The following is a 12,577-nucleotide window of genomic DNA, read 5'->3' on the forward strand; positions in this document are numbered from 1 at the left end:
TTACCTTTATATCACCGGGATGATGTGCTTTTTTTAAATTACATGTTTAGTTTTGAAATATTTATTAGAATAGAAAAGATAGCTATAAGCTATTTTAAAATTAAATGCAGTTTCAGCCTCTTCTCAATGAAAATCAATAAGAAACTCAGGAATCTTCCAATGATGCACGCAGTCTTGATTAAAGTGGTATTTTTTGCAACAAAATATCCGTAGTTTGGTCAGTCTGGTAACCACACAATTACATAGCAGCCACTCTAGTATCAGATATAAAATAATACCACTTTCCTCATCTGTTTCCACACAAAAGAGAAGCATCATTGTGACCAGCAGAACCCACAAATAACAAGAATCATAATAAAAAACAGATGATCGTAGCTGATGATCGAAGCCCCAGTGGCGCCATATAGATTATGCCTTTCAGATACCTATGAGAGACTCTTCAGATCTAGTCGTGAACCTCAGCCGCAGTCCCCCAAAAGGCTGAGAAGTCAACCTTACCGTTCCTCGCTGGAGTGACACAGGCAAACTAAACAAATGGCGCTCTTCCACCGCACTCTCGGTACTTTCAATTCTCCATTCAATTACGGTCGAGTACCAGTACCAAAAGTTCCATTACCAAACCAGCGGTGGGATTATTTTTTATTTTTTTTGGTACTTTGGTGGGACTTGCAAACGCTTTCTTCGTCGATTCGTTATGAAAATAGCCGACCTCTGAAATACAATACAACTACCGCCTAGAAAAAAATATACGAATTTAGCAATCAAGATAAAGAGATAATGGTAATTATAATATATCTTCTTCTAGTTCTTTCTTATAATAAAAATAAAAGTAACAGTGAAACCTCGGATTGCGAGCATAATTCCTTCCGGATACGTGCTCGTAATCCAAAGCACTCATATCCTCCTGACTACCAGGAAAAAAAATGTTTTCAAATTACTTTTATTTTTCTTTTTTCCAATTGTTTGAAAGGCAATGAGCATACTGACAAGTTTTTTTTTTTATTTTTAAGTTTTATTTTCACAATATGTTGTGTCCACCACACTGGACAACGGAAGTTAGTATATCCGAAAACGAACCATGAACACAACAACGAAATTACAAAGAAAATATCAAGAATCAGTATGAACTTTGACTGGAACTAACACATCATTGTTAGTGTGGTGTTTGTATTTTGGAACTTTTATTTATTTCTTGTTTATGGGGTATGATATTTCAAGAAGCAGTTCCCCTTCTTTGAAACACAGAAAAAGATCTTACACTTAGTGCACATCACGTATGTTTTGCTGTTACATCCAGTTCTGCGACACCTGGATGCATGTGCTTCATCCACCATTTCTGGAAGATGGATAGCTCCATAGTGTCTCAGGGATGCATTCGGCTGAGGTTTCCACTTTTGACGTGGGGGAGTGTAGTCATCTTCACTCTCACTAGAGATTCCAGCTTGACCATGGGTAATCAGCTGCTCACCAAGTAGCAATTTGAATTGAAGAAACTTCAGTGGTTTCTTCCCTTGAAGCTGGCAATCATTCCTGTACTGAAGCCATGCATTGGTGATTGCCAAATCAAAAAAGTGCAAAATTACACGCACCGTCCACTTCCGAGTGCGAGTGGCCATCCTGTAGAAACTTAGCATTCGGTCGGCCATGTCTACCCCACCCATGTTGCTGTTGTACTCAGCCACTGCCAGTGGTCTTGACACCTGAACATGCCTTTTGTCCTTCTTAGACCATCTATTGCGTGTGTCTTGAGGCTCAATGCCATAGGCAGAAGATGCCATGACCACTGGCTTATTGTCAAACCACTTAATGATAGCAAGTTCAGGAGGGCTTCGTCTGACCACCATCTCAGATGTCCCTCTTCCTTTCTTTTTGATGGCTTGGTCCCCTATAATGTTGCACTCCTTTGGAATTCTGTTCTTCATCAGAGTTCCAGTTCCTGTCAGCCCCTTCTCCACCAGCGTGTTCAAAAGGTCGACGGTTGTAAAGTACCGGTCAAAGAACAAGTGGGTTCCTCTGGGAATGGACTCAGTCAAGTGAAGAACAGCTTGTGCTCCGATGCCCTGTCCTGCTGTGATTGGGAAGGTGGTCTTGCCTTGGTACACAACAAAATCTAAGACCACCCCATTTGGTGTGGCCAAGACAAACACTTTCAATCCAGTTGGGTATGGTTTGCCTGGAACATACTGGCGAACTGGGCAGCGGCCAGTAAATGGAATCATTTGCTCGTCAATGGACAGTTTTTGTGCTCTTGGAAGACTCAAACATCCTTTCCTCACTTTGTTCAGAAGGGGCCTGACCTTCCACAAGAGGTCTCTTCTTTTTTCCTCATCTGAAATATCCAGGTCATTGATGATCTTAATAGATTGTCTTAGCTTGTAGAACCGATTTCTGGTCATGGATTCTGCAACTATTTGAACTCTGGTGTTTGAGGCCCAATACATCTGAATATTTGGATAACCAAGACAGGCCATGTAGATAGAACTTCCAAAAAATGTCTTCAGCTCTTCAGGGGTGGTGTTAAGTGATGCTCCAGACACAAGGACCTCACGCTGGTTTGTGAACATAGCCATTTCTTTGTACACAGAGTCATCAATGTACTGTTTAAAATATTGCATTGGGGTCCAGTTATTGCGTGTAGGGGCATCACTGCTGTGAATGATTGGAGGATCATCCAGTTGGGGGTTGAATCTTAAAAAAGCATGACGATAAAGAAAATTAGTTTCTAAAAACGTTATTAGATTTATCAGAATATATAATTTTTGTGACTAACTATAAGTAAAAAGTAAAAACCTATAGGTACTGTTAATAGTGATATATATTTAGAATACAATGACAGGGTGTACATTGTAGTCTTGGCCCAGAGGAGACGACGACCAGATGTGGATGGTTGTTCTCTCGCCGACTCTTCTGTTTCTGTTTGCCCTGTTTGAACTTCATAATCTGTGCTTTCTGACTCCTCTGACTCTGCCTCAAACTCTGCATTTTCATCTTCCTCATCTGACAACTCAATATCTGAGTTTTCACCAACAATTTCCAGCAAAATTCTCTCTGCCTCTGAAAGTGACTCCCTTCCTGCTTACGATAATCAAATTTTTGGAAATAATTACAACTGTTCACTAAGGAGGACATTTTATAAATGCTCACTTATCATGGAAAAACATTTATACATTACATTAGAAAATTAATTAAAGTGTTTTTTAGAGATTCATGTAAAATAAAACAACAACATTTCAAGATAAAATTTTATTCATAAAAAGGATTAAGCACTTACTTTTCTTCTTTCCATAAAATGTCCTGGTGGTGATGGATGCCATTTTCTTAAAGGAGGAAGAGGAAGTTCCCAAAGCCCCACCCCTATAAGTCTGGTATCATTTAAAAGTCCTGAATGTCCTCTTTAAAGCACAACAGGAGTTAATTAGGTAGCATGCAGGATATGGGAGATATTCAAGTTTACAAATGTCCTCTAGAGAAGACAAAAATGAACTGCTGGTAGTCAGGAGGATATATCAAAGCGAATTTTCCCATTAGAAATAATGGAAACTGAGATGATTCGTTCCACAAACCAAAACTATTCATATTAAAATGATTAATACAAAATATAAAGTAAAAATACATAAAACAAATTAACCTGCACTGTATCTTTGAAAAGAATCATGGATGGTGTGAGGAAGACGAGAGAGAGAAGAGGAGGGTTATTTTGTAGGACGACTTTCACTATAACTAACGGAATCACTGCTATCTGTTGGCTCACTGGAATCTTTTTCTATATTTTCGTTATTTTAACAAGGAACCTATCCAATGACAGCTGCTTTTGTCTGATTTCGCAGAAATGTGACATTGCATTGTTATTAAACAGATTCATCAACGGCACTGCTACACCCTTATTCGGGTGCTGCTTTTCTACTAAATTTTGACTATAGAGTGAGGCACGCAGACTGAGACCGAGCATGGGAGATGATTACCCACAATCCCGCAGTGACACTGAGGCTGCCCTGCTCCTTGACCAGCTTCGGGGGGAGTTCACCAAAATAACTCCAGAGGAGGAGGAGCTGGAGAGAGCAGAGGAAACACTGAGTAAGCTGCTCTGCTTCAGGAAGAAGGAGCAAGGAGCAAGGTTCCTCAGCAGGAGATGTAGCTGCACCAAAGGTCCCTGCTGCCCCTTCCCCTGAGGCAATGTCCACACCCAAGCTCATGATTCCTGTCCCAGGAGTTTCCTGTGCCAGTCCTCGTGGTTCCTGCCCTGTCCCGGTGGTCCCCCCAGTTCCTGAATCTCCAGCTCTAGTTCCCCTGGATCCTGCTCCCATGACTCCAATCCCTGCCCCGAGGAGGTACCGGACTATCAGACTACCGCTCCTACAACTCCTTCGTGGAGTTGAAGGAGGAGCTCGAGTGGGACTCCTCAGGAATTTCCCTGATTGCCCCATTGCACCCCTCCAGTGGGTCGCTCCAACCACTATCCCAGCATGGCAGATCCCGGCCAGGACCGCAGCTCTCGGTGTTCCGAGGAGAGAGAAGACACCTGTGCAGGGGTCAGGTCCCACCCACCCTGCCCCCTAGCTCACCTTCGGTCCCCCTGGCTCCGGCTCAGTGGTCGCTCCTGTGCTGCCTTGTCGGGCGGCTGCTGTCCCTCCTCCGACACCTCATTGGTCGCTTGCATTTCCCCGGCTCCGACTCATCGGTCGCCTGCGCCTTCGCTGGCTGTGGCTGCACCTTCACCTGCGGCGGCTCCTCCCTTCTCACCTCACTCGTTGTCCATTTCACCTCCCTCCTCGCCTTCTCCAGCAGCCCCTCCACCTTCCTCCTCACCCCCTTTGGTGTCCCCTCCAGCTCCTGCCTCGCAGTCACCAAGGGTCCCTTCAGCTCCGGCCTCGCAGTCACCAAGGGTCCCTCCAGCTCCTGCCTCGCAGTCACCAAGGGTCCCTTCAGCTCCTGCCTCGCAGTCACCAAGGGTCCCTTCAGCTCCGGCCTCGCAGTCACCAAGGGTCCCTTCAGCTCCTGCCTCGCAGTCACCAAGGGTCCCTTCAGCTCCGGCCTCGCAGTCACCAAGGGTCCCTTCAGCTCCTGCCTCGCAGTCACCAAGGGTCCCTTCAGCTCCGGCCTCGCAGTCACCAAGGGTCCCTTCAGCTCCTGCCTCGCAGTCACCAAGGGTCCCTTCAGCTCCGGCCTCGCAGTCACCAAGGGTCCCTTCAGCTCCGGCCTCGCAGTCACCAAGGGTCCCTTCAGCTCCGGCCTCGCGGTCGACTGCTGTCCCTACGACTTCCGCCTTTCACCCGCCAGGGTTCTTTTCAGCTCCTGGTTTCCTCCTGCCCTTTGCCCCCTTGCCCCCTGCCTTTGAGGGGGGTCCTGTCATGTCATGCCACACTCATTACTTCACGTGGAATCCCCGTGTGATCAGCTGTTTCAAGTTGCTGTCATTAGTCCTATGTATTTAAGTCTGTGTTTAAGTATGTATTCCCAGTCCGGTCATTAACATTTTGTAGTACTTCTATGTTCCTGAGTGTTTTACCCTTCAATAAATCCCTCGGTCTCCGAATTCTCCATCTCCCTGCTCCTGTTTCCCCGGTCTATGCCAGGACAGGCATCACAAAGTGAAAATGAAATACTGGTTTAGATGTCACAATGCTCACAGGCCATGCAAATGTGCTCCAGGTACATTTCTACTAATGAAAACATGGTACATGTTTCCTTACTCTGAAGTTCATTAGCGGTATTTCTGAGGAAAACAAATACAACTATGTATTCAGTTCAGCTTGTATGAAACAGTTATGAAATTTCATATTTGTCGAAGCTAAAAAAACATATAAAATAGGAAGCCAACAAAAAATGTATAAACAGCCTTTACTATTGACGCATCAGAACATATAAAGTCGAAAAATTCGGGAAAATCATTCCAATACATCAAAAAAGAAGCACCGCGCATAATTAATCAACGGCCCATCTCGTTAAAATAAAAATAAAAGACCGGTCTAAGGCGGTCACCGTGAGCAGGATAGATGTGCGTAACCGGACCGACCGCAGCTGCGTGTTTAAATGCACAAATAAAGTATGCGTTGTCATTTGTCATTGCCATCGTCGATGACGACTTCGTGTTTTGGCACCGAGTGAGGCGCAGAGCCAGTCTGCGTGCTGGTGAAGCTCCTGTGTCCCCGATCGCAGGTTCAGTTCTGAAACAACGGAAGCACAAACGTTATAATTAACGCCATGATTAGCGATAATTGCGCTGGAGAGCGATGTCGCACGGTTCAATTCAGTGGGTACATATGACCTGTTCTGCATTCGTGAACTTCACACCACCAGAAGCGTAATATGGTGAATCGGACCCTCTCTATTTAGGCGGCGGCACACAGGACCCCCGCATGTCTCGATGTCTGTTGCTGTTTATTTCTGGCTTCTTGGGCTGCTTCTATTATTACTCCATGCTCTTTCTGAGCATCTCTTTCACTGTCTGCTAACCTTTTCGAAACACCATTAAATCAAATTGTTGGCGTTCCCTTGGAATGCCTTACAGCAGTTCGCATCGGCCAACTGGAAATGTAAAAAAGGATTCCCTTAGAATTTTTTTATAGCAAATAGGTGAGAAAAGCCTTACTATTTTCCTTTTTCACAATGAGCGAGAACGGTGGACTACATAATAGACAATAATAATCCCAATTCATCTCCTTGAACCAATTCAAAGCATTTGCAGATCACTAATGTGTTCTAATTTCAACGGCATCAGATGTTTATGGTCATGTTGTGATGCTTGGTTTAATAACTTGAAAATCACATGATTTCCTTCCAGTGCATGTTCCAGAGTGGTACTTGTTTCGAGGACTCCTACTATTCAGACTGTGGGTCAATGGTAACCAAGGCTGGTCCCAAGGCCAAAAGACTGTGAAATGCTCGCAGGACTTTGCCAAGTCAGAGTTGAGTGTTTAGTAGTGAATGTGCATCTCTAGATTACTGCAAAATGGCATGTAGGAAGACCTTTGCTGCATTTTCACAAATATATATAGGTCTGGGTTGTTTGGTATGCAGATTTGCAAATGTGCCTCTAGATGCTAAACTAAAAAAAGAAAGTTTGCAATATGATCTTAGCATTTTCTTATATTCGTTATCCTAACAATATGCAATCCTTGGTCTTTCATGTCCCCAAACTGTGATTGCAACAGAAGTTTTATTAATATCTTTAATTACAGTGATGAAAAGGCAGAGGAACACTGAGAACTGAAATCAGATTAAATCTGTCTTTTATTTTTTTAAACAAAAGTTATCACAGTTAATGTATCCCAAACTCAAAATCAATTTAAAGCAGACAGCACGCAAAATTTAAAATATAAAAAGAAAGAAATCATATAGTTAATCCTCTTGGAAACTAGTTCTGGATGCATGTGTTTAACAAACCCTGGCCCCCAGAACCACTCATCAGATTGTCATTGGAAGTCTAGGCTCTTGTGAATAAACTTTGACACACTTTCATTTTGGTGAAGTTTGTTCTAGACAGAGGAAGATTTAATCAATTTTATTACAGTACATATCATTTATTGCAGTGCTCCAGTTAATCTGAACACCTTCTCACAGTGGTAGTCACATACTGTAAGCTAAAAATAAAATTTTAACCAAATAAATTAATGTTTCCAGTTCTCCAACTTGTAATTAACATTTGAGCAATTAAAACTGTGCATGCTCCCTTCGGATTAGACTAAATTACTAAATGTGATTGATCATAACACACTCGAGTACAACAGAGATCTGTAATCTGAAATTCACGTAGGCCAATTTCACATGTACCACTTGTTTTACCAACAGATAATGATCTTGTCATCTGGTGGTTGTACAGGCGCATCCGTTACAGCAAGTTATGTTGTTTGATCATGAAGTGGGGTAGGACTAGCGATCACTGAGCACCTGACAATTTCCAAGTGTTACCAAGGATCCCCCGTGTGGCACCTACAAAATATCTGTGCATGTGACTGGTTTGAGCCAATCACCCTCAAACTTCCTGCTTCCCCACAAACACACAACACTCCCACAATATTGGTAGGAACATGTCGCTGCCATCCCAGGGCCGTGCACCCTATATGCGACAGGGCGCCATTTGATTAGAGGGTGCAAAAATGCGAGTGAAAAAAAACTGGGAGAAATACCTGTGATTGCATTCTGTGATATTATGGCTATTTACACTAAGTTATAATATTTCACTACTTGTAAATCAGATGCTAGCTAGCTAGTTAGCTGTCAGACACCCTTGTTACTGAAATGTTATTAGAATAAATGAATTGACAAATTTTCTGTTCTGCTGCTCTAGGGGGTAGGTTGGGGGTGTTCAGCAGAACCTTGCCTATGACACCTAAACACCCAGAGCCGACTCTGTACTGTCCATACCCAAATTTATACCCTTGCTCAATCGGGTTTGCACAGTAATGTTTTAAAACTATATATAAAATCCCTTTAACTTTCTGACTGCTTGACATATTTTTTTTTGGGGGGGAGGGCGGGGGGACAAAAACATTTTCTCCAGGGCACTCCAGACCAGTGGAACATATATGGGAATATATTGTATACATGTAAAATGAGGTATGAGAAATGACCAAAGCAGGATGATAGTGATCACACAATGCACTGCAAAGAATGCTGCAAGACTTGCATGCAATGCCCTGATTGAGTGTTGCGGTTCTGAGCACTGGTGTTTCCTGTGTCGGTGTCCAAGGTTTAATTCACGTTGCAGGACACCCAGTGTAACTGTGCCCTAGCAAACTGTGTTGCGGCATGTGGTACAGTGGCACATGAGCAAATTGCCATGCTTGACAGGATAGACCATGCATGCTGTTTATTTCAGTGCCGGATGCAAAGTACTTTATCTGGGACACTAACAAGTTACCAGTGGTCCAGTATGGAGTCATGTGACTCTCTAGGAACAAAAAGGAACTGAAATGCCTTCATTTCCCCACATCGAAAGTGCTATTCCTCTGATTGCAGCCCCTGAATTAGTGTCGCCCTGCTGCACATACCCTGTTTGTGCCACTTGGGTTGTTTGCCTCTGTTTGCTTTTGCAGGGGCAATTAAGAGGCAACTTCTGTTTCACATCCTCCCCTAGATTATATCAGCAGTACAGCTGAAAAAAATGCTTTACAGGGGCTTTATTTGAATTTCTGGTTACATCAAAGGACAAACAAAGCGACTTAATATCCGTAGCACAGATGGTGAAGGCAGACTGTATTCTGAGAAAATGACTGTAATACACATATTAATCAGTATGTAATATGTGTCACGGTGTGCAAGACGAAGGACTCGAAGCCCGGCGTTTGGGGAACAAAAGGGGTTTATTGAACTGAATGGGAGCAGGGAAACAAACGAGACCACGAGGGGTCAGAATGAGAAGGCTAGTAGGGGGAAGGACATGGGTAGACTGGAGGAGCGATGTCAATGACCAGACTGGGGCTGATGAGACAAACGGGTACTTAAATACAAAGACTAATGAGGAGTAACAAGCAATAGGTATGGCCACGTTAGAGAGGAGACAGGAGGATTGGACACAACAATACCCCCCCCCCCCCCGAAGCGTGTCCCCCGGGCATGGAGGATGAACAGGGAAGGGGACCAATGGGACTGAATGAAATGGCAGACACACAGGGCTAGGGACAGATGGGACAGGGCCCAGCAGGACTGACAGAGTACACGGGACAGAAACCTCACAATACCAGAGGGACCGAGCCACTGGACAGGACAGGACACATGGCACAACAATGGGCATAGAACAGGCAGGGGCTGGACCAGGGGAAAAAAGGACAACAAGAAAGACCAACACTGAACAGGACCACACAGATGAAACAGACTAAACATGGGACAGAACCATAAACCTGGGACTATGGACCAGAGACCAGGACAGACAGAGACAGAGACAAACTGAATACAGCCTAATCTCCAAACACCTGACAGAAAAATCCCCGAACACGGGACAAAACACATGACATGACTAGGTCAGGCATGGGACTGACCAAGGCAAAACCAGGGACTGTAGAGAGAACACCCAACAAGACACGCACCAGGACAGGGCAGACAGGTAGAGGAACCACAGTGAGAGGGATGGAAACACAGGAGAGAACCACAGGGGACACAGGCCAGGACAACACCAAGGCAGGAAAGGAAACCAGGACAGGGACCAAGGTGTGACCAGAGAGAACAGGGAATGTCCAGGAAGTCTTCCGGACCCTGGGGAGCTGGGTGGCGACCTTGGGACAGGGACCCTCCTGGGCCTAATCACTTGCAAGGCAGGGTCCATCCCAACCACAGGGCCTAAGGGCCTCAGGGGACCAGCAGGTCACTAAGGGGTCAGCAGGGCCAGAGCAGGAGGGTGCCAAGGGAACTACAGAGAAGGGGCAGGAGGACGCCACAGTATCTGCGGGGCAGGAGCAGGAATGGGGTGAACTGCACGGACAGTGTGCCCTCGTCTCCCCCTCTAGGAGATGGAGACTCAGCTGTCTTCTCTTTGGGCCCCCAGCTGACACCGCTGACCACACCTGGACTAAGGATCAGGTCGGTACGGACTCCAGGCTGAAGCTGGGGTCCGCAGAGCAAGACTTAAGGCATGACCTAGAGGGTCCCATTATAAGTCCTTTGGCGGGGTATCTTGCATGTCAACCCAACTTGGCTTAGCGGCAACCGGGGAGTTAGGCTTCGACCTAGCAGCGACCTGCAGGGGACAAGGAGACCGCAGCCAGGACACCTGGAGGTGAGCCGGGTGAAGCCCGGATACCTGGAGCAACCACTGCAGTTCTCTGCGGGATGGTAGGGCTGCCACGATAGCAGACATAGGTCATGTGGTCTTTCTTGGTCCTAAAGTGTGGGCAGAGCAACCTTCTTTGGACCAGGAGCCTGGAACACAGGTGGAGCAGCAGTCCTCTCTGGGCCAGGAACCAGGAGCACAGGTAGAGTGGCCCTTACTGGGCTGGCCACTTGAAGCATGAGTGGAGTGGGAATCTGGGGACGATGAGCAAGCCCTTGTGGGCCAGATTCTAAAGGATCAGGTGGAGCGGCAGTCCCTCCTGGGTTGGGTTCTGGAGGATTGGAACAAGTGGCAGCCCCTCGTAGGCTGGGCTATGGAAACTTGGGATGAATGGCAGCCCCTCCCGGGCTAATCTTGGAGGCTCAGGACAACTGCGGCCCCTCTTGGACTGGGCTCAGGAAGCTCAAGACAAGCAGTGGCCCCTCCTGGGCTGCACCGGGTCTGGCGAGGTGGGAACCACGGGCACAGCCAGCTTCCTCTGCTTCTTCCTCCTGCAGCAGGCTGAGTGATCTCACAGTCAACTATACTCCACATGTCGGTCAGTCAGCAGTGAGCCTTCTCCGCCTCCTGGGGATTCATGTCCAGGGTGAGTCTCACTATCATGCTCTCTGTTTCCCTGAAGAGAGCCTCAGCCTCAGGAATCCCCCAAACCACAGGATTATTCCTCCACTCCAGGTGGGTATCCAGGAGGGAGAAGAAGTCCTCTGCTTAAGGCAGGGTGGCTCCTGCAGTGCTGGTAACCCCTTCAGTCCTTGGATCTGAGACACTCAGGGTATCTGATCTGCCGGATGCAGGGAGGCGAGGAAGCCAGAGCAGAGAGGCAGATTGCTGGGGGTTTTTGGGAGTCTGGTCATTCTGTCACAGTTTCTGAGATGAAGGACTCAAAGGCAGCCATTTGGCGGATAAAAGGGGTTTATTGAACTGAACAGGAGTAGGAAAACAAAGAAGACTGTGAGGGGTCAAAATGAGAAAGCTAGTATAGGGAAAGGCACAGGCAGACAGGTAGAACGACGTCAATGACCAGACTGGGACTAACGACACAAACAGGTATTTAAATACAAGGATTAATGAGGGGCGACAAGCAACAGGTGTGGCTAATCAGAGCCACGTTAGGAAGGAGAGTGGAGGGACACGCGGACATGATGGTCAGGACGTAACAATGAGGCACGTCAGTCTTTATAAAATTCTTCATACATACACATACAGTGGCCACAACAATGTACGATGAAAGTGAAGAAAACCTTTTATACTGTATTTATTTCTGACCTGCTCTTTTTACCTGCTTTTTCCATCTTTTTCACCAGCTATTGTATCGGTACGAGGCAGACTCGTCACATAAGATTCACAGACTTGTCTCTTATTCCCACAAAACAATATCAGAAAGATACACCGTTTTTCCAATAACATGAAATATAGACTGGGCAGCAGGACGTGTAAAAGTCTTTGGGGAAACCTTTGGTGGGAATGAATAAATCGAAAACAAAATCTGTCTTGTAGTTTGTACGGTTCACAGTTTGGTCACATTTATTTTATATAAAGTAAAAAAGTAAATTGCTAAAAAAAAAAAAAAAAGCTAAGACAACACATTTTCATTAAAAGAGTGGATATCGACAATATAAATACATTTCATAAATACATCTTTTATTTTTTATGACAAAAATAAATACTGTGTAAATGCATGATTTTAAGTGACATTGGGAAGAAAATATGAAATGTGAATCGTTGTGCTTTTAGTCCAAGCGAAACTTTAAAAGACGTTTATTTTCTAATCACCCCCCCCACCCCACCCCCCACTGTCCCCCAGTGGTCTGT

General features: G+C 45.5%; 1 protein-coding gene across 1 annotated transcript; it reads right to left on the reverse strand.

The window, feature by feature from the left end:
* Nucleotides 1–1,166: 1,166 nt before the first annotated feature.
* On the reverse strand, nt 1,167–3,312 carry LOC125742222 (piggyBac transposable element-derived protein 3-like). The gene is made up of 2 exons (XM_049014042.1): nt 3,272–3,312; nt 1,167–2,688 (listed from the first exon to the last, which is right to left on the reverse strand). The coding sequence occupies exon 2, from the start codon at nt 2,613–2,615 to the stop codon at nt 1,197–1,199; it is 1,419 nt and encodes a 472-aa protein (XP_048869999.1). The 5' UTR covers nt 2,616–2,688; nt 3,272–3,312; the 3' UTR covers nt 1,167–1,196.
* Nucleotides 3,313–12,577: the final 9,265 nt, after the last annotated feature.

The sequence above is a fragment of the Brienomyrus brachyistius genome, chromosome 1 (genome assembly GCF_023856365.1).
Source record: "Brienomyrus brachyistius isolate T26 chromosome 1, BBRACH_0.4, whole genome shotgun sequence".
Classification (NCBI taxonomy): Eukaryota; Metazoa; Chordata; class Actinopteri; order Osteoglossiformes; family Mormyridae; genus Brienomyrus; species Brienomyrus brachyistius.